This window comes from Melopsittacus undulatus, chromosome 8, assembly GCF_012275295.1.
Source record: "Melopsittacus undulatus isolate bMelUnd1 chromosome 8, bMelUnd1.mat.Z, whole genome shotgun sequence".
Classification (NCBI taxonomy): domain Eukaryota; kingdom Metazoa; phylum Chordata; class Aves; order Psittaciformes; family Psittaculidae; genus Melopsittacus; species Melopsittacus undulatus.
Window position 1 is genome coordinate 33,889,484 of NC_047534.1, and position 19,949 is coordinate 33,909,432.

The 19,949-nt window shown below is 44.4% G+C and overlaps 1 protein-coding gene across 1 annotated transcript in view; it reads left to right on the top strand.

Moving 5' to 3' along the window:
• The window catches only part of PLCL1 (phospholipase C like 1 (inactive)), a 205,506-nt gene extending 186,197 nt beyond the window's left edge, over positions 1-19,309 (top strand). The window contains exon 6 of the mRNA XM_034065433.1: positions 17,583-19,309. Within this exon, the coding sequence (XP_033921324.1) occupies positions 17,583-17,765 (183 nt within the window). The 3' untranslated portion in view covers positions 17,766-19,309. The remainder of the gene's footprint in view (positions 1-17,582) is intronic.
• The last annotated feature ends 640 nt before the right edge of the window (positions 19,310-19,949 follow it).

Consider the following 19,949-nt stretch of genomic DNA (forward strand, 5'->3'; position numbering starts at 1 on the left):
CATTTCAGCACCCACCCATGAGTGTATCTGCTAATTATCCTGCATTTAAATTAATGCTGATTAGATTTAGAAAGAGAGAGGTTTTTGAATGCAGAAGGCACAAAATTAATAAATTACTAATGCAGTTCACTCTGTGGAGGAGAAATCCACAATTTTATGATGTAGGTGGGATCAGTGCTAACTCTGGTATAAGTGGGTTTATGCAGCAAAACTGTGCACAAAGAGAGCTTTTGGAGGATGATTGCCACAGATGACCTGTTTCTTCATCACAGTCATTTGTGACGATCAGCCTTCAGTCTCTTGGGAGACCTGGAAGATCCAGACCTCTCACCTGGGTGGCAGAGCCCCATATGCACACACACTTCAAAGCTATTTGGAGAGATAAAAGCTGGTTTTCTGAAAGATGTACATACAGACTCTCTGGCTTCACCTCAACTGAGATGAATTTGGCATCTCTACAAGGTATTTGTTTTCTCTAAGAAGGAAAGCAGCACATTATCATGTTGGGACGCAATGTTCGTGAGTTTGGAGCAGGTGACTCTTGAACAGTGACTATTATTCTAAAGCACCTTATGTGCATGGTGCCACACAGACTTTCCACTGATCTTTGGAAGAACTAAGTCCATTCACAGCCTTAAGTTAAGGATTATTATAGCTGGATATATTATATATGGGAATGGCTTTAATGGATACTCTGCAATCCTCTAAAACCATCCTGTAAGTAAGATTTATTTGGGTCCTTTCACATCAATCCTTTTTCCTGCAGTTAGGCAAGAGCCATGGCTTTGCTCCTTTGCATGCTACATAGTGGACAACAGAGCAGCATGGCAGAATCTTAGAGATATTTCATGTCATAAAGCACAGCAGTAACAACGTATTCTACTGTGTGGCATAAAACTGTTGCCAAAGAATTTGCATCTCTAGATCTTAAGTGAGAGCATGGTGAATTCACAATGCCCTGTAAAGCTGCAACATTCCATGTACCATTTATTTCTTTCCCTGTAAGTGTTAGTTAGGCTTCCCATGCCCCCCAGAAAAATCCCTCATATATTATGTCCCTCCTTTTCCCAGTATATCTCTACTGACATACGCACATCAGTGCTCAATTTGTGGAACTGCAAAGATAGATGAAATATAAGCCATAGTGTCTTAGCAACAAATTCTTGTGATTTGCTGTCATCTCCTGACAGTAATAGTCCAGCAAGAGCAGTAGGCAGGAGTGGTTTATGAGGCATGGAGACTTCATGCTTGCCTTTAAATCCAGGGCTCACTGTATTATTCCACGTCTACTTGTTTCCAGGTCTCCCTAGGTAGATGTTTTGAGCGTGTCTACTCCAAAGGCTCTTTTTCCTGAGAGGCTAAATGTCTCTCCTGGTGTCTAGTACCCATATTGTTTGCATTTCCTTTGTGGATGCAGTTCAGAGTGGTGTTTCTCACTTCTAAACCTCTCCAGACTGTGTTCCTTAGTGCGTTTTGAAGGCTCTGCTGCCTTACTTCAAGACCAGCCCAGCTACAACGGAGATTGGCTGAGCCAGTCAGTCTGCAATTGAGGGACAGGTTTTACAAGCATATGAGGAGATGCAGAGCTTCTCTAATTGCTCACCTAGTTATTTAATCAGGTTGGTCTTGTATACGTGAACTGAAGGACAAAAAGCTAAAACATAACAGGAAGCTGCTGGCTTTCTGAGAGAGCGCTAAAGAGAAGGTGAAATGGTTCAGCAAGATCAGCATCCCCTTAGTCTTATAAATACCAACCTGCTTAGCCTGAAGCAGTTTATTTAAAAGTAGAGGGAAAGGTGAGGGAGGAGATAAGTTTGGATTATTTCTTATTGAGCATGTGAAGAGTCTGGAGGAGACGCATGGAAGTGCAACTTGTTCCTGGGCTCTTGGCATATGCTGAATGCAGCCCTGAGTGTAATGAAGGCTCCCACCCCACCTTCCGAACTCCTTTGGGATGCAAAGCTGTGCTCCTGGCTTTCAGGCTGTGCCATGGAGCTGTCTGTGTCTGACTATGGGCCTGCATTTCATGATTTGTCTGAGATAGGGGGATTTAGAGTCCTTTAAATGATATTGAGTTACAAAATGAGGTAAAAGCATGTGATTCACATGCAAAGCTGTTTTGATTAGTGTATTTTGTAAACCAAGGGAACAAACCATGTAAATATTGGGTAGGTGGACCCTTCTTGTACATGCTTATTGCAGGGGGGTTGGACTAAATGACAATGGACCAGATGACCTTTGAAAGTCTCTTCCAACCCAAACTATTCTATGATTCTATAGCAGAGCACTATTTTCTGCTAATTTGGTTGGCAGATGCTTCCTGGAGCTCTGCCCTGCACTGCTTATAGCACTGGCTTTTGCCTTTCTTGTCCAAGCCCGAAAGCAGGAATCAGAGCTCTTTAAAAGACATGTAGCTTTGGTGGATTTTGTCAGTTGTATCTGGTGATGGGAACTTCTCAAGTTACTTCAACAGTGTGTATCAGGGTAAAAAGTGTGTAATCCCAGTCTCTCAGCAGTACTAGTTAATCAACTGGAATATCCTGCTTTTCTTGGCTGTCAGCCATGCTGCCTGAGCGTTGCTCCAGGGAGGATGTAGTGAGCAGTCTCAAACAAGTACAGCATGGCCTCAGTGGGTACCTGGCTGTTCCCTACAAGTGGTTTTAAAGCCCTAATGGTGTTCCTGACAAGGTCTCTGTTTTCTTGGCCAAGGAAAATTTCAAGACATGAGTTGGATTTAGAGCAAATTAAATATTCATGTGTGTTTAAAATATACATGAAGGCCACCCAGGCTATCTTAAATCTGCAAATAACAAATGCTACAGGGGTGGCTACTGGGGGAAAGGAGAGCAGTGATTGCCAGTTTTCAGAACTCTTGCTCTTTCATGATACTGTGAGTGTCTGAAGAGGTGTGTTAAGGTATGGACTTGATGATCTTAAAGGTCCTTCCCAACCTAGTTGATTCCATGATTCTACGGAGTCCTAGGATGGCCTGACAAAGAGGAGAGGCTTTGTCCCATGTTAGTTATCCATGGGGTTTTGTCCAGTAATGTCACAGCAGGAGTGTTTCATTGATTGGCAAGAAGCACTTGTCCAGCACTTTCAGATCAGGCAGATCTGGTGCTTTAATCATCCAGGCACAGGGATCCACCTGCACTCGCCTGCCTGCAGCGCTGGCGCTTGTGATGAGCAGCACTTGCCTCCCCACCTCAAGTGGCCCATGCAGGACCAAGGCCAGTTAGTAGTTCATTCAGGGAGCCTGCACCTTTTTCTGACTCTCCTCCAGCTTTAACCGCTGTTTCGGTGTATAGAAAACAGGACTGAAAGGGCCTGTTGAGAGGCTTCATTGGGGTTCCTCCTGCTGCCCTAATGCAGGATCCAAATAACATTTCGCTGCTGTGGATCTGAGCCCTGCTCAGATACTTGTCATGAGAAGTGCTTGGTATGAGGCTGTGGTGTCCATGCTGACACTCAGTGTCCAGGGTGACGAGTGACCCAGGGGTCTGGAGTCACTTGGCACTTGGGGAAAGAGCTGATGGTCAGAATCATCTCTGCCATTTTTATCACTTCTCTTTTCCTCCTTCAGTACCAGGGCTCTGTGCCCACAGGTTTTTCACAAAAATGGGTTTAGGACAAGACCCTCTTGCAGTCAGTGTGGGACCCAAGTATAGGACAGACTGAAAATGGAGGGTCACCAAAGTTCATCCAGTAAACAAGTGCTGTGACCTGCCTTCCTGTGGTGTAAACCTTTTAGCATTTTCCTGCAATCCAAAGTCTGCATTTCAGAGGTAAATACTGTTTCTTCAGTTTTACTGGGATGGATTTGTATGTGTGCAAACATACATGCATGTGTGTGTGTTTATATATATATATATATATACACACATATATATAGGAGGAGAGACACACCATTAAATATGCAGAACAACAGTAACTTTGGGACAAAAAGAACAGATTGGAGAAATGAAAGATTGTATGAAAAACCTCGAGTGATATCTTGCTTATCCCATTTTCCTTGCATTTGACTAACATAAGCCGGAGGTAGATGGCAAGCAATCTTGTGATGTGCCTTTTGAGTGATGTGACAAATTGCCAAAAGCCATGGATCCAATGCCAAGCCGCTGGCATGCATGCAGGGTGAGGTACACTGCATTGCAGCAATGGTGGTGTGAGACAGGGCCAGGAGCATGTGGGGTCACTGTGCCTGGCACCTCTTGTGCCAAGGCCACCTTGGTGGCACGGGCTTTGAGCCCAGTAGAGGGTTGGCATGCTGAGGTGCTCTGTGTAAGAAACCAATGCTAGCGTCACTTCACAAATTGAGGCTTGTCAAGATGTTTAAATAGAGCTAGTCTGCCAAAATAGATGTCTAACTCTCTCCTTGTGCAGGCTGCCAGCTCAGTGAAACCCCTGCTTGGTTGGCTCTTCTGCCTCAGCTACCCCTCTGTGCCTCACTGTCATGTCTCTTGTCCCCAGCCTCAAATCCCCCTTCCCTCTGTGTTGCCCCAGTTGTATGTATGATCTCAATCATGCTAGAGCAGTGGGAGAACCACCACACTCTTTATCTTACATGTGTATCCAATTCATCCCCATCCTTGATTTTGCACATATGTGTGCCTGTGCAGAACTGAGCTGGAAGATGGGTAGTACTGTGGGGAGTGTGTTGGGGCACACAAATATGACTGAATGGAATAATATTTATAGATGGTTCCCTACTAAAGGAGGATTTTTTAGGTGTGAAAACTGGGTCAGTGTCATTTCCTATCCCTTGAAGGAGGAGACAGTGAAGGCAGGAACTAAAAGTGGCATAGGAACTTCAGCAACTTCTGCCACCATCCCCTCTAGTGCAACGGTGACATTTTCATCTGAGACACCGATATCAAAGACTGCCATACCCAGCAGTGGAGTTAATTAACACAACCTGGAAAACATGGAATTTGGGAATCTTGTTTGTGCCAGTCTGACAACATGACCTCATTCAGAGGAACTAAAAGGGCTGTAATGAAAGTATAAGTTTCAGCGGAATTCACACATTTCTTGCTTTTATCTGTCAGTGGCTGTACTAACAAAGAAAGAAAATGAGCAGCTGCCTCTGTGAGGTGTTAAAGATTGCATTATAACCCAAGCTGAGCTGCCAGCCCTGCTCAAGCAGCAAGGCAGTGTGCCAGAGGGCTGGGAGCCATTCCTTTCCAAGCTTACGGGGTGGCACTGGGCTTGTGCCCCAGGCAGCGCTCCAGCCCCAATGTCTGCCACTAGTGAGAGGTTTGGGGAGACCTTTTCCTTCCCAGGTTGACAGCATCACACAGATCATTACACACGACACTGGAGAGCTCGTTGGTGTTTTCCTTTGCTCCCTTGTGCTCACTGTTGATGTTGTTCCAGGGTGGTCAGTTGAACAGTGTGGTATTTCTCATGTGCTGAGACACACAAAATGGATGTGTTTTTTTTGGACTCAGGGACCAACTATGGCTTAGAAAACTCCAGTTATCTCTTTATGCAGCTTGGAGGATTGTCCCTTAAATAATACATAAGCAGAGAGATTCAGTTGCATGGTTATTTATTATTGAAAATACATTACATTTTTAAATCATTTCAGTTGTATTTTAATCTCCATTATTTAACAAATTCGCTTTACAACCTAGAATTTGCTTTTGCTGTGCTCATCTCATCCCTCCCCAGCTAGTACATGCTGCTGCTTCCGACCCATGTAGAGATGACACTGATGGCTCCTGCCAGGGTGTTTTGTCTTCCTCCTGTTTTAAACTGTTGAATAGTGCAGTTGTGAATCAATGTCCTGTATCCTGGTAAATATCTGGTGGAGCTGTGATTCCTTCAGGGCTAACGAAATACGGTGGAGAAAACTCCCTTTGTTTTCCTCCAAATGTGAAGCTCCGTGTGTCAGCTCAGCTCCCTGCCCGAGTCAGGGTAAGCCACAGCTTTTGGGAGGAGTTGTACCCAAAGCAGCCGTGTTCCTACACTGTTATATTCCCCAGTTCATTCAGACACAGGTCTTTGTGCCACTGGGAGCTTCTCCTTTCGCAGCCTGCGTGCGCATTGCTATTGTGTGAAGGAGCGTGTGTCTGAGTGAAGGGCTGCATTTCTAGGTGGTCAGCGGCAGGAGAGAGCAAGGGGAGTTTCTGCCTGAAGCCTCCCTCCACAGGCATAGTTTTCTGGATTTGTGTAGAGCTGTTGAGTATCAGGAATAGACCAGGATACCGATTAGTGCATAGTGGAAACGTTAAGGGAGAATTGCTTGTACATTGTTTTTAATCCTCTGTTTGCTTATTGTTCAGTCTGAATTGTGCTGTTCTCTGGGATCTGTAAACTGGTGCTAGTCTGAAATGGTTGTGTTTGAATGTCAGCTTTGGTGTGTGCCAAGAGGATTAACATCTTCTAAAAATTACCTTTGTGGTATATTTTGAGCTCGTTACAGCTGCTGTCAGTGGATCACATATAGTTTCCCAGCGCTTATAAATGATGGAATTTGACTGTCCCTTTTGTTCTGTGAATTATGTGCCAGCATCTATGAAACCTCACTCCCTGTGGGGAAACGGGTGTCTAATTTAAGCTAACTCCCTGAGGGAGCTCAGGAGGTGATGAAAGCTGCCGCTTGCTCCATTGAAACTTTCTCCTCTGCCGTTGCTGAAAATGGTGTTTGGGTTTTCCCTGGCCCCAGTCAAATCCAGTAACAGACTTTATAACTGAGTTTTCCGAAGCTTGGGGCATATCACTTTATGAGTGCCAAGTCCTTCCCCTTCTTCTCCTGAGCATAGGTAGGAATTCTCTCTCCGTGTGTCGGGATGTCCATACCACCATTGCTAGCCATGACCTTTGATGACTTCTGCACTTGTGTGAGTACAGAAGTCAGGAGAGCTGATCTCTGAATCCATCAGGCAGCAATTTGGTGGCGTGACATTCCCTGTTTCATTGTGCCAGCCCAGCTTCCATTGCTGCCTTCTGACACTGAAAAGAGAAAGTGCTCACTGCTTACGTATTCCAAGGGCTGTGGTTAAAGTAAAACACTATTTAACTCAATGGTGCTATTGATTCATTTTTGTAGTCTCGGGCCACCAGCAGGAGAGGGTTGTGGAGTAAAGACTTCAGTGTTAATATGTAGGATTATTGGCAATATGGATCCGCAGAGAGGGCTTGGACAGTTAGTCAAAAGCCACAAACGGCATTAAGCAAAAGTTGCATATGCTCAGTGAGACCAAGCATTTCCTTTGCACTTATTCTTCCTCAGCAACCCTGGTAGATCCTAGAAGCCCTAAATGTGGCAGGTGTTCCCAAAGGTTTGCACAGGAGGTAGGGAAATTTGAGGTCCAAGTGCTTGTAGGTATGAGCAACAGAATGGGAAACTATATTGTATCCTTGACAGCTATATTCTTCTTTTACCTGGGTCATCTGAAATCAAGTGCAAGGTAATGAACCCTGAGGGAAGCACAGGACCCTTTCCTATGGGTCATTTCCCCAGGTACAGGTAGGATGTGTTTGGGGAGGAATGTGGAATCAAAAGCAGCAATTCTGTTGCTTGTGGCAGCTACTGTTTATTTTCATATCACAAAAGGAAAAAGATGGCCTTGCTTGTGTCAGGCTGTGAACATGAGAGAACAGAATAGAAAGATACATTCATAGCTTTGCATCCTTTCCAACACTCACCAGTAACTGTGGAGGTATTACTACAGCCCTCTATCAGGCTTGAGTTCAATTTTGCCGAAAGGCCTCTTACTATCTGTGGCATGGCATCACAATGAGCTGGAAATTATGCTCGTTCTGTTTCCCTCATTGACATTTTGGGGCAGTGAATGTATAAATGAATATTACATTCAGGTCTCCATCCTGCACCTACTTTTGTGCTTGGTTCACTCTGTTTGCTTTGTGTCTCCATTCCCATCCTTCATGGAGAGTTCTCACATCCTGTTTCTGACCCCTCCCAATTTTCTCCTCTGCTCCCAGTTGCTTTGCTTTGGTAGCTCTCTGTCTGCTGGGTCAGTGTGCTGCTTACGGCAGTAACCATACCTGCTCCTGGTTGTACTTGGCTTCTCATCTGCACAGGGAAGGCAAGGGAGGAATTCTCCCAAGGCCCTGTTAGCATGTGGGGTCCATGGCTGCTGTGCCTACAGGACCCTCTGACCTCTGCCTGGGGGAATGCGAGCAGAGAAGGTGGCTTAGCTCTGCTTTTACTCAACTCACTGTCCAGTCTTGCTAGCAAACACACCTTTGACTGCAGGTCCCTGGACAGGGAATGTCCCAGCCAACAGAGATGAGGTGGGTAAGCGTTTGCTTAGGGATCTTCTAAAAGCCTGTTCCCTCCTGGCAGTTATGCAGCAGTTTGTGTCATTTTGTTCTTTCTTCACTTACCTTTCATGAGATTTGGAGGTTTTGGTCTCATCTTAAAGCTTTCTGCTTTAGCATAAAGTTCTTTCTGGTATGTGTTGCTCATGAACAGGTTGGAAACTGACTGCCCTTAGCACCTTGCTAAGGAGAGCAGCCAAACCAGAGGAGTGTCGTCTCCTCTTCTTGGGGAGTACGCATGGGGAACTCAGGGTTTTCTGCAAATGCCTGCATCCCTGTCAGCTGGTGATGTTTGCCAGAGCCACTGCAGCAGAAGGATTTGCAAACCATAGAGTTGCTAAGATATATTAGTGTCTGTGCCAGATGGTTACTCAGAGGCAAGGACAGCACAAGGAGCTGTAGGCAGAAACAAGTGCTGCATGAGTATGCTCTGTTACCTGTCCAGAAACGTAGTGCTCTGACGAGTGTAATTTCATTTCATCCTAATTAGATTATCTCAGCATTAAGCAGAGCTGCAGGCATTATTTTTAGCTGTTGTCCTAAGCAGCAGTCTGAGGAGAGCCATGAGTGTTTGTGCTGCATCAACTCTAGCACTCCCTTCCCACCAAATAACACCAAACCAGCACAGGTGCCTGTTGGCTTCAGTCAAACCAGAATCAGCTCAGGAATCATCTATAAACCCTTCCCCATTTCTGGTGAACTTAAGGGGCATTTTGCTGTCAACACTTGTGATGAAGGACATGATTTTGACGTTAGCTGGGCAGCTGTGAGTCAGTGCAAAGGGCACTGGGAAGTGGGGAGATGGGGAGGTGCCAGCTATTCCCAGACAAGTGTTCTGCTCAGGGCTTGCTTTGCACAGTGTTTTGTTAGCTGCAGAACATCACTTTTCCTGCAGCTGGGCCTTTCACTTGGAAAAATGAAATGCAAGAAAATTGTGTGTTTTCTGCCTCATTTTTCTTCCCCTTGTTTTGTTTTTCTGGGGCTCTCTGGACTTCACTGGTCTTACCAGGTGGTCCTTGTGGGGAACTGGGTTTTGTGAGCAAAGGAGGACTAGGAAATGAGTACCTGGGCATACAGCTTTAACTTCCATCTCATGGCTGTGTATCAAAAATAAATAGTGCCCCAATCTCTCCAGTGATACAGAGTTTTCTTCATATTGATTGTGCACTCCTGGGCTCCCAGCCAACCCTTTGATTTCAAAGTTATCACTAGAAATAAAGGCTGGCTCCTAGTGTGGAGGGGTTGACAGCAAGAGTCTGTCTGTACATTTGTGGCTGTGCTTGCAAACTGCGAGGTGTAGTGCCTGAGAGACACACACAAGCAGCTGAACTGCTCAGCACATGGCTAACATCAAATTAATGCCATTATTTCTGAAAGCGAATTCCTGCTGCAACACAGTTACAGACAATCGATGTTCACAGTCATTCCTTTTGACAGCCTGATATAAGGTAATTTGATTTAAACATCCAGATGAGAGAGAAGCAAGAGGCACTTCTTAAAAATGAAAATAAAAGCCCACTCTCTTCATACATAAAATGCCTGCTTGAAGGAACAGATTAGCAGCCATACAGCGCAATTGATTCACAAGAGCCCATGGATTTCAGTGGAGAGCTCTGTTTAAAGATCGGTAGGGAACGTTACAACATGAGTGCTTTTGCCACTTAGGTATTCAAGCAAATGCTTGATGTTAATTCCTTCTCAGGCTTTGGTCTAGGGCCAGTAGTGTTTGGAAGGGCATTTGACTGGGTTTCAGAGAGTAAGCTGGCCGTGTATGACTTTGCCTTTACTTCATTAGGGAAATCCTGTAAGAGAATGACAAATATAGACCCTCTTTCTGAAACTGCCATGGCTGCAAAGGCAGCAATGTACTTGCACTGGCAAGGCCAGCAGCCAGAATCAGAAGTTTTTCTAAGTCTTTGCTTCTTTGCTAATTGCATGACCTTTTTGAGGTTCTTCTTGTATGATGGAAGTGTTTGTTCATTTCCACCTCCCAGGCTGCCCTTGAGGTCTGTGTTTGGATATGTTGCAGGATTTGGGAATGCACAAGTGGCAGGCTGGCACTGGTGAGACTTGCCCAGAGCGGAGTCTCTCAGTATCCAGCACTGCTATTTACATTTTAACTGCACCTTTCCAACAGCTGGAAAAGAAGGCAAAACATACCATGGGTGTTTTTCAGTGGAGTGCCATACTGGCAGAGGGCTGGTGTTCTGTCTTCCCAACCACTTACATCACTGCTTATGTTTTGGGATTGACTTCTTGGCTGTGCAACTGTCACTAGCCTCTTAGAAAACTAACCAGGCTAACATGGAACACCAGTATAGATCTCTTTTTAATCATTCTCTACAAAGCAGACTTTTGGGGTGAGACCCAAAGGGCAGATGTAATGAGTTTAAAGCTTTGGGCTTTGCATGGGGCAATATTGTTCTTAACATACCATAGCTACAGTTTTGGCATCAGGCTCCTGGGTATCCGTCAGCAGTCACAAAACCACTGGGTGTGTTAAAGGAGTAGTCTAGCCCATTGTCATGATTGCACTAGAGCAACCAAAGAGCTTAGGATTTGATCTGTGTTACAACTTAGAGCCGTTCCGAATCTTACTTTAATGCTATTTATTCTATTTCTTATAATTTATTTATTATTATTTATTAATTTCTTCTGTGTCTCTTTACTGTGGTATTTGGACAACTCCTATGGCTGCAGAGATCTGTGCCTCAAAGAGGACTGGATGCACTGGAATGCACTGGAATAATGCACTGGAACCTGCTGGGTGCTCAGGGCAAGCCAGGACTGAATGGGTTCTGTGGAGTGGGTGTAATCCAGATTCCTGCCTGATTTCCCTTGAACTGCTGAGAACCCCTTCTGCTTTTGTACAAGGAAACCCCGGCTGGGTTGCTGTGGAGTAGCCATATAAATGTTACCAACCACCTGGAGTAATGCTGGGCTTGTTCTCTTGCTCTTGCAAGTGACTGCAGTGGAAAAGAGACTGTACATTACAGCCATTATTTGCAGAGGTGGTTACCCCTTAGCTCTTCACCCAGTTGTCCTAAGTTAGGTGCTTGCTGCCAGGAGGCTGCTCACCTGGACATACCACTTGAGGGCTGTTGTACCTAGGCAAGTTGATGAGTGTCCTCAAGGCTCCCAGTGGTCCTTGAAGGGGTGGTTCCATTTCAAGACTTGTACACATATCAAGTGTAAACAGGATATTTTTCCTGCCTAAGTCGTAAAGCAGCTGGGAAATAAGGTGCAGCCAAGTCTGGTTCTGTGCTCCCAGTGCTTTTCCTGGTGAAATGAGCTTGAGTTCTAGTGCTGCCTGAACCCACTCAGCCCCTTGTTTAACAGAGACAGGTGGGAAAGCCAGCATCCGTTCATGACAGAAATGGAGAAGAGATGAAATGAAGAGTAATCTGGGTTAGTTACAGAATACCAGGAATTGTTCCTTTGAATTTTCCTCCTCCTCTCTATTATTTTCCTCATCCTTGCTCTGTTAGGTGTCCCAGCTGCTGGCAATGATGCATTGAGCAGATCAGCCCCAGAGCTTCTGACCTTGTTATGGCATAACCTTTGATTCACTTTTAACACGCATCTAAAACCTCATGCTTATCTTGTTTTTAATCATGTAACCTTGTGTTAAAGCTGCACACAGCTTTGGACATACTTCATAATGATGGCTGCCTTTCCCTGGGTGGATATTTCTCATACATCTCTATGTGGTATAATTGATTCTCAGCTGTGTTTCCTTCTTGCAAATTTTTGCTAGACCCTGCTTTGGGAAATGGGAGGGAAGGTCTCTGGCTGTCAGTAACACACTGATACACCAAAATGAGATGCTCAGTTTGAAGTCTGAACATTACTAGCAACTACTGAGAAACATGGTGATTAAAGCTCCAGTGAGGACTTGGTTGCATTGCCCAAATTACTTGGTGGCAAAGCTGTTGCTGGTTTCAGCCAGGTAGAAACAAGTCTTTGCATGTGGTTCAGAATTGGATATGTGGGAAGCTACCCCAAAACCCAGGCCTTAAATGATACCCAGTAGCCCTATAAGTGCCATCTTATATATGCATGGCCTTTTTATTTTCCTGACAGGAAGTGAATTTCTGCTGTGCAAGGGTTTAAAATAAACTGGCAAGTAACGTTTGGCCCCTGCTTTTCCTCTGGGTAACTCGTTTTTGCAATCCTTTATTTTCCAGTAAGAAATGATTATATGCTTTGTGTATAGTCTTTCTGTACAGTAATTTTTCATGATGACATGTGCATTATGGTCTCTATCACAGAGAATAAAGCAAAGCTCTTGACATCTGCAGTAATAATGAAAAGGGTGGGTTTTTAAAGTCTGTGTTGATACAGAAATAGTCCATATTTTTGGAGTACACAGTTCTGAAATGTGGATGTATCATAATCAAATTCATATCAATTGTTCCCACATTTAGCTTTGAAGGAGGCATGGAAAAATATCTGCTTTCTGTAATAAGTTTAACATAGCAGTCTAATCATTTCATTAATGATTTCCTCCTCAAGATCACATTTTCAAATCCATGTACAATCATTTAATTGTGTGCCTCCTTATTAATATTAAACACAATTAAAATCCCACTATGCCACTTTAAAAATGCACCCCTTGTGGTAAGTGCAGCTTCCACGCAGAGTATCCCAATATCACAGCAGCTCTCCATCATTTCTGCTTTCCAAGTCCTGGGGCACGGACTGTCAGTGCCGTTACCTTACCCATGTTACCTCTGAAATGCAGAATGACACAATACTTGTGGTTGTTTTATTTGGCCGTGTCTGGCTTTTTCAGCCAAACACTGTCAGCCACTGGAGGTTTTTCTTTGTGATTAAATAAGAATCCAAGAGGTTGTTTGTTTGAGAAGAAGTTAAAAAATAACAGCAATATCATGAGCATGATATGGTACGGGCGGCAAGACCTCTGTTATTTATCGTTTGTTTATTCATCCCTCGAGGAGCGGAGAGGAAAGCTCCCATAATGTGCTGTCAGAGAATGTGTCTGCCAGGAGATAAGTAACCGTCTGCTTTAGCAAGCAGCAGATTACAAAATGGCCTTCGCAGCCACTGTTTCAGCCTCCCTGCAAACACAGCCAGTTTTGATCGCCAGGGAAGCCCTATTGCACAACACATGATTTTCTACTTCACCAGCAGTAAAGGAAGGTGCTTATGTGGGGCAGCCTGCCAGTTCAGTTCACTTCTGCACAGGCTGAGTGGTGGCCTTTCAGCATCCTCCTGCAGCCCCTTAATGCTGGTGTAGGCAGTTGCCTACAATGTGGGGACTGCGGGTCCTCCCTGTGTGTTAGCTGGGGTCCCAGTACTGATGGGTGCCCAGAATGATCAGTGTGCCATGACCTGCATGTCACAGGGTGTTCCCTAGAAAGCACAGGAATAGAAATAGTAATTATTAATGTACGTTCCTATGCCCATATATTTATATTTACGTAGAAATACACATGCAATGTGTACGAAAAGATAATACCATGGAGTTGAGCACAAAATGGTGCCACTTACCTAACCCACCTTCTCTTCCCTTTTCACCAGCGTCAGAGTCTGGGTTGTTGTTGGAAATAATGAGCTGTCATCTTGGCTCCTTAGAAACTTAGGAGTTTGATTTGACAGAGAAACCAAATTAATAAAATAACATACAGAATTCATCCCACCTGTGGCCATTGCCAGAGCCTGTCTAGAACTGCTTGTGCAGTTCTTTCATGGCTTGTCACTGAAATTGTGCAATATTTAAAGCCATGTCAGATTATCCCTGCTTTCTAAGCAGTATTAACCTGTCAAGGTAAAGACATATAATCTTACAGTTGCCTGACAAGCTGCATTTTTTGTACTGTAATGTTAATTTGTGCTGAGGCTCCATGGTTAGTTGTAGCTAGGTGTATGAAACCCGACAAATGTTCCGTAACTCCAAATAAAAACAGGTTCCTTGATCAGTTTTTCACGTAGAACACTTGATTCATCTCTTCTGCCTTAATTTAGTGACAAATGCTGAGTTTAACCTTCTCACAAGTATTTGTTCTCAGAAAGGCTGATGATATCAATAGCAGAAGAGAGATAGATGGATAGATGCTGAAGTGGACTGTCATGATTTCTCTTTGTCTGAATGAGAGATGCTTTGTTTGTAAGGGCAAAGAGGATTGTTCTGTGCGCAGAGACGATCACAATGACTGATTTGTGAAGGTTGTTTCATGGCAATCATACTTACAGAGTTTACTCCAGCTTCGATCCAGTATTTAGTTTGTTAAGGTGTTGACACAATTTTGCTGATGCTTTTCTTAAGTGGATTCTGCTCACAGCCAGTTTTTCAAAGCAAACAGATGGCTTTTCAAACAGAGCATGCCCACAGATTGTTTTTCCTGTGGTCTCTACAAGTATGGCAGCTCTGTCAGAGGGGGCTGGTTTGTCCTTAATTTTCTTGTGACAGATGATCCAAAATAATTGTTGTTCCTTGAACCAGCTGTTTGAAAAGAAAGAACACGAGTCGTCTAAGACATAGATCAGTTGGTCTGTACATGAATGGAACTGCAGTGTTTGGATAAGTCCATTTCTGTTTTTAGATCACTGTAAAATAAAGATATCTTCAAAATATTGGAAGTGTGCTCAGGAGGAGTGTTTTTCTTCTTGGAACTCAAAGACATGTTGTGCATTTCCGCAGCTGAAATCTGTACTTTGAATTGCCTGGTTACTTAAATGTGAAATCAGAATATGCATAAGGGAGGGCGGGTGGCTCAGCACCCTCACAGGGAGTGTGAAGTCCCTTGGCTCCTGGGGACTTCAGATACAAATCTTGGCAGAGCAGACTCAGGCTGTTATCTTTCAAGTGAGGATGTATCAAATCCCCAGTAGCTTCCCTTAAATGAGTGTCTTGGAGAGTACTCTAGGCAAAGACACAGTTGCTGGGCTATTCAGAGAGATTCCCGTGCTTTGCCCTCACCCTGAGAAGGACAAGGAGATATGAAGTCAGTGACATAGCCTCAGCTGAAGCTCTTTTTGCATCGGCTCATGGAGTTGTATTCATCTTGTGCTGCTGCATGGGAAATCATCTGTGCATGGTGTGGGTGAGATAGTGAGCTGTGGCCATGCCAGAGCAGAAGCTTTTCCCTATACACCACAACTAAGTGGAGACCAGGTGCTTCAAGGTTCTGGACTTTCACTGCCATCATTCTACCTCTCTGTTGCACTGGCTCTCCCAGGTTTTGGGCTTAGCTGTTCTTGATGCTGTAGGGATGTCTGCTTTGAGTTGCTTTGTGTGCCAAGGGGATTTTTCTGTCCTTCTGCATGGGTACATGGTGCTAGGGTTTGACTTAGAGAAGTTAAGGCTGCAAAGCATCATCACATTGATTTTGTCTGCTTGTTGGTGCAGCCTTTGCTGTCTTCAGTCCCATGTGCATGATAAGAAATAAGTAGCAGCCCACTGCAGCCAGGTCTGTTTCATCCTGAAGCCAAACTGAAACTTCATTTGTGTATCTACCAACCTTTCTGATAACGTTGTCACTTCATTCATGGTACTCCTGTTGGATCTCTTTGCTTATGCTGCAGTGTGTTGTTCCTATCACTACAGCACTAATGGCACAATTCCTCTGCTATTTGCAGACAGTGAAGGATACGGGAGCACGCCGGATGCTTGGGGCAGCTATGGGACTCTTGAATTCCTGCCTTTAGTCATAAGCTCAACCACACTATCTTAAAAGCAGGATCACAGCTATGTGCAATATATGCTGTGTAAATTATTCTTGTTTTGCCTTTTTTTCAAACCGTGTCTCCTTGCTGGATCCCAAGCTATTTGTCTGTGTATTCCCATGGCTCTCATGCTGCCAAGATACAAATCTCTTCAAAAGAGCTTCATACCAAATAGCACTGAGGCACTCGTGCAATCCCAGTGCTTTTTGTTATTCTCACATTGGGTTGGATTCGTAGCATCTGGGTAGTGATTTGCATTGTTCAGCAGGGACAGATTCATGTCACCAGGAGGTGAGGCAATCATGCTCTAAGGCGCGGGCTGCCATCCCTGGGTGACGTGGTTTCCCACGTGGTGTTTACCAGTGCAGCAGGACTTGCAAGCCACCATTGTTTCTTCATTGTGAACACTGTTTGTGGGGGCTCAGGCAGTGCGAGTCCAGTGCCAGGCACTGGTGAAGCCGGAGCTGTGCTCATCCTTCCTCCAAGTTCTGGGGAAAGGGAGAGCAGAGATGCCACCACTGCTGGGAGGTGTTGTGCTGTGACTTGTACAACACATCTGGTCAGTGATCAGTCACCCCTGCAGCGTGTCCCAGGTCCTGCTGTAGTACCTGTTGTCTCCCCCAAGACCCTGTGAAGTGTCTGTGGTTTGCAGGAGGTCAGGTTAGGTTGCAGGGATGCAAATGTGACATTTGGCTCAGTGGAGGTACTCCTTCTTGATACGCATATAACCAGCTGCAGTGGGTGATGTACTTCAAGCTGTACTTGGGGTGATATTAGAAGAAGAGCAGCTCAAGTTCTTAGTGATACTGAATTTTAATAAGCAGATGCATCTCCTGGCTCTTATTTATATCTTCTAGTACCAGAATCTTGTCACTTTGTGGCACTTGAGGTATCAATATTGCATAAATATTCATTTTGGCATTTCTGAACACCAACTCCTTAATACAAATTCCATATAACATGTTTTTCCTGATAGTTACATCCTGTCAGTCACCTCACCTTTATGTGCTCCGAGAAGATACAGAAGCAGACCTCTGCTCATAAAGTCTCTCGCTCCCATTAGCCTGCTCAAAAGTCCTCAAAAAACCCAGTTCAGTTGGCTTTAATGCTACAAGATGCTGCATTTCATACAGGTGTGCAACATGGCCTGCCTCTGCTAAAAGAGGGCCCAAGGCAAGTTAGGGTGCAATGAGGTATAGGTAGCAATCTCCTATGGCCTCGGCTTGGGACACACAGCCATTGCCATGTGGGATCTGATGCCAGGACACAAGGATGGAGCAGGGGCTTCCATGGGCCATCACTGCCCTGTCCCTGACAGGTCCTCACTGCTGGTCGTGGAAGGGGAAATGCCTTCACCCACAGGCTCCTTGTCCTGCTCACCCTGTCCACTGTGCAGGCTTCTGCCTTTCTCAGTGAGCTACATGTTGGGCTGCAGAAGGAGCTTCCCTGGAAAGGGACTGGAATTGTTGGTGGAAAGAGGGAATTTGAGACAGGACCCGTGACAACAGCAGGGCAGAGACACAAGAGCAGTATTGCCACCTTCGGTCCTGAGCATTGTGTGTGACCCCTGACTCTCTCCTGCGTGTCTCTCTGTGCATCCTTAGGGCCAAGGAGATCTCCTGAAGAATGCCAAGAACGAAGCCCTGGAGAACATGAAGCAAATCCAGCTGGCATGCCTGTCGTGTGGACTGAGCAAAGCTGGGAGCGGGCACACAGATGCCAAGTCCAAGCGATGCCTGGAGGCAATACAGGAGAAGGATACGGGAGATGAGAACGGGAGGCTGTGAGGGGAGGCAGAGCTGTTGCATTTGTCACAGATTTCAATAACTATTTTTTTAAAGCATTTAAAACTTCACACAGGAGTGCCCTCTACAGGGTGTCGATAGTATTAAAATCCTCACAGCATCAGTATTTTAATGCAGTTAATTTATCTAAGTTAAACTCTGGTAGTGAGATTTCTGATGAGGCCAAGCTGTCTGTATGCAAGTGCGCGCATGTGTGTGCACATGCAAATCCTGTAGACGCCCTTTCATGCATCACATTAGCCATTTGCTAGTTTATTCCTTTGTCATCTTTGAGTAGACTTGTTCATTCTGAAGATCAAAACAAATAGGGAGTACTTGTATCAGTTTTGTGCTTTATTTTACTCTCCAGTTTTTATCATTGAACTTATTAAAGGTTACATTACTGTTAGGCTGTTCAAACAAGCAAATGCAACCAATGTCAACATCAGCTGTTTTTGAGAGGGCAAAACCAGTGGTTTGCTGCAGACCCTGAACGTGATTTTTAGTGAATGATTCAAACAAAGTAAATGAGATATTAAATGGTCAGAGTTGCTGGATATATTATGCTTAGAACTGAGGTGTATATTTCACTGAGGTTTAGCAAGCTGCTCTGCAGGATACACCCAGAGAGCACACACTAATGTAAGAACTAGCTGATTTATTTCATTCCAGTAAATCATTGCTACCTTGTAGATCTTCAAGACAGCTACAACCTTCTCTGCAGGCATTAACTCGTGCGTTAATGAGCATAGCTAGGCAGCCCCGTAGTTACGAGGAGAGCTGCGAATGTCCTTCGGTGATCATGAACTCTGAAGGCGAGCTTCAAGCTGACCTGAAACACCCAGTGGTGCCAGTATTGGAAAGAAGATTTTATAGTTTTCACAAACTGTGAGCTTTACTGACAGAGGTGCGAGAGGTCAGACCTTGCTTGCTGCTTTCTGCTGAAGGCACTGAAGTCACTTGGATGAAACAAGTAGGATTTGGGTTTATTTTGCGCTAGAAATTCGGAGCAAGGCTGCAGGACTGCTGCAGATGTAGTGAAGAGAAATAGCTTGGGGGAAAAAACAGGGTACCAACATTTTTGTGCAGCAGCTACAAATATCCTGACATGTTGTATGTTGAGGGTCATTCTAAGGTTGGATGCCTCTTTGTGCCACTACAGAAAGGAGACAGAGGATGTCATAAAGCAATGCATCCTCATCCTTCCCAGTGTCCTGCTCATGTACGCTCACAACATTCATTTCAGCCGTTTTAAGTACTGTGCCCGAGTGTAGTATTTGTGTTACCTTTAACATGACTAAGTGTTTTATGGTTATAAAAAAGACTGTATTTATTTAAAGCATTGCTTTTATTTTGAAAAGCTACTTTTTAAATTAATTTGATTAACAAATATGCTAATTTTTCTGAACTTAACAAAAAGTAATTGCTGAAAGTTTGACCGTTGGAGAATCTTATATAGCTATTGTGTTAAGTTATTTTTGACTTCTTAATAACACTATTATGTTCATGTTGCACATTACTGAGAGAGTAAAGCTATGAAACAACTTTGACCCATGTTTTTAAAGTGATTTAACACCGAAGGTAACTTGGATACAGGTGGGTTATACTGGGTAACTTACTTGAGAGACTGTCCTGCTCTAATAGGAACTGTATTAACTGCAAAGGTTAATTCAGGTGCCGTAAATACCATTTCAGTAAAACTTGCCATACTTCTTCAGATCCAGCCCTAAATCCTCTGTTTATCACTCCTTTTGATTATGTGTGTGTCTTCAGCCTTCACTGAGGTCTGGAGAGGGGTGTCTCTTGTGTTTCAGGCAGGGCATGAAGCCCAGATCAATGCTCTAAATATGCTTATTCACATTTTTCCCTTCTCTTTTACCTTCCTGATTTCATCATGGGCTGTGTTTATATGAAAAACAGCACATGGCCTGCAGTATTTGCAGCTACAGAGGGTGGAAACTGTTAACTTTGCACCACCAAATGTGAAGGATCAACCTTTGGAAAGCATCTCTCCTGGGAGAGGTTGCTTCAGGAAGGGTGAGTGGCTTCACCTGGTGCTTCATTTAAACCTAGAAATAGCTTGATTTTTCTGTTTAAAAGGCTATCCTAATGCCTGAACTGCTGGCAAGATACCTTCTAGTCTCCCTTCCTTCCCTGATGTTATAAACAAATGAATGTAAAAGTACA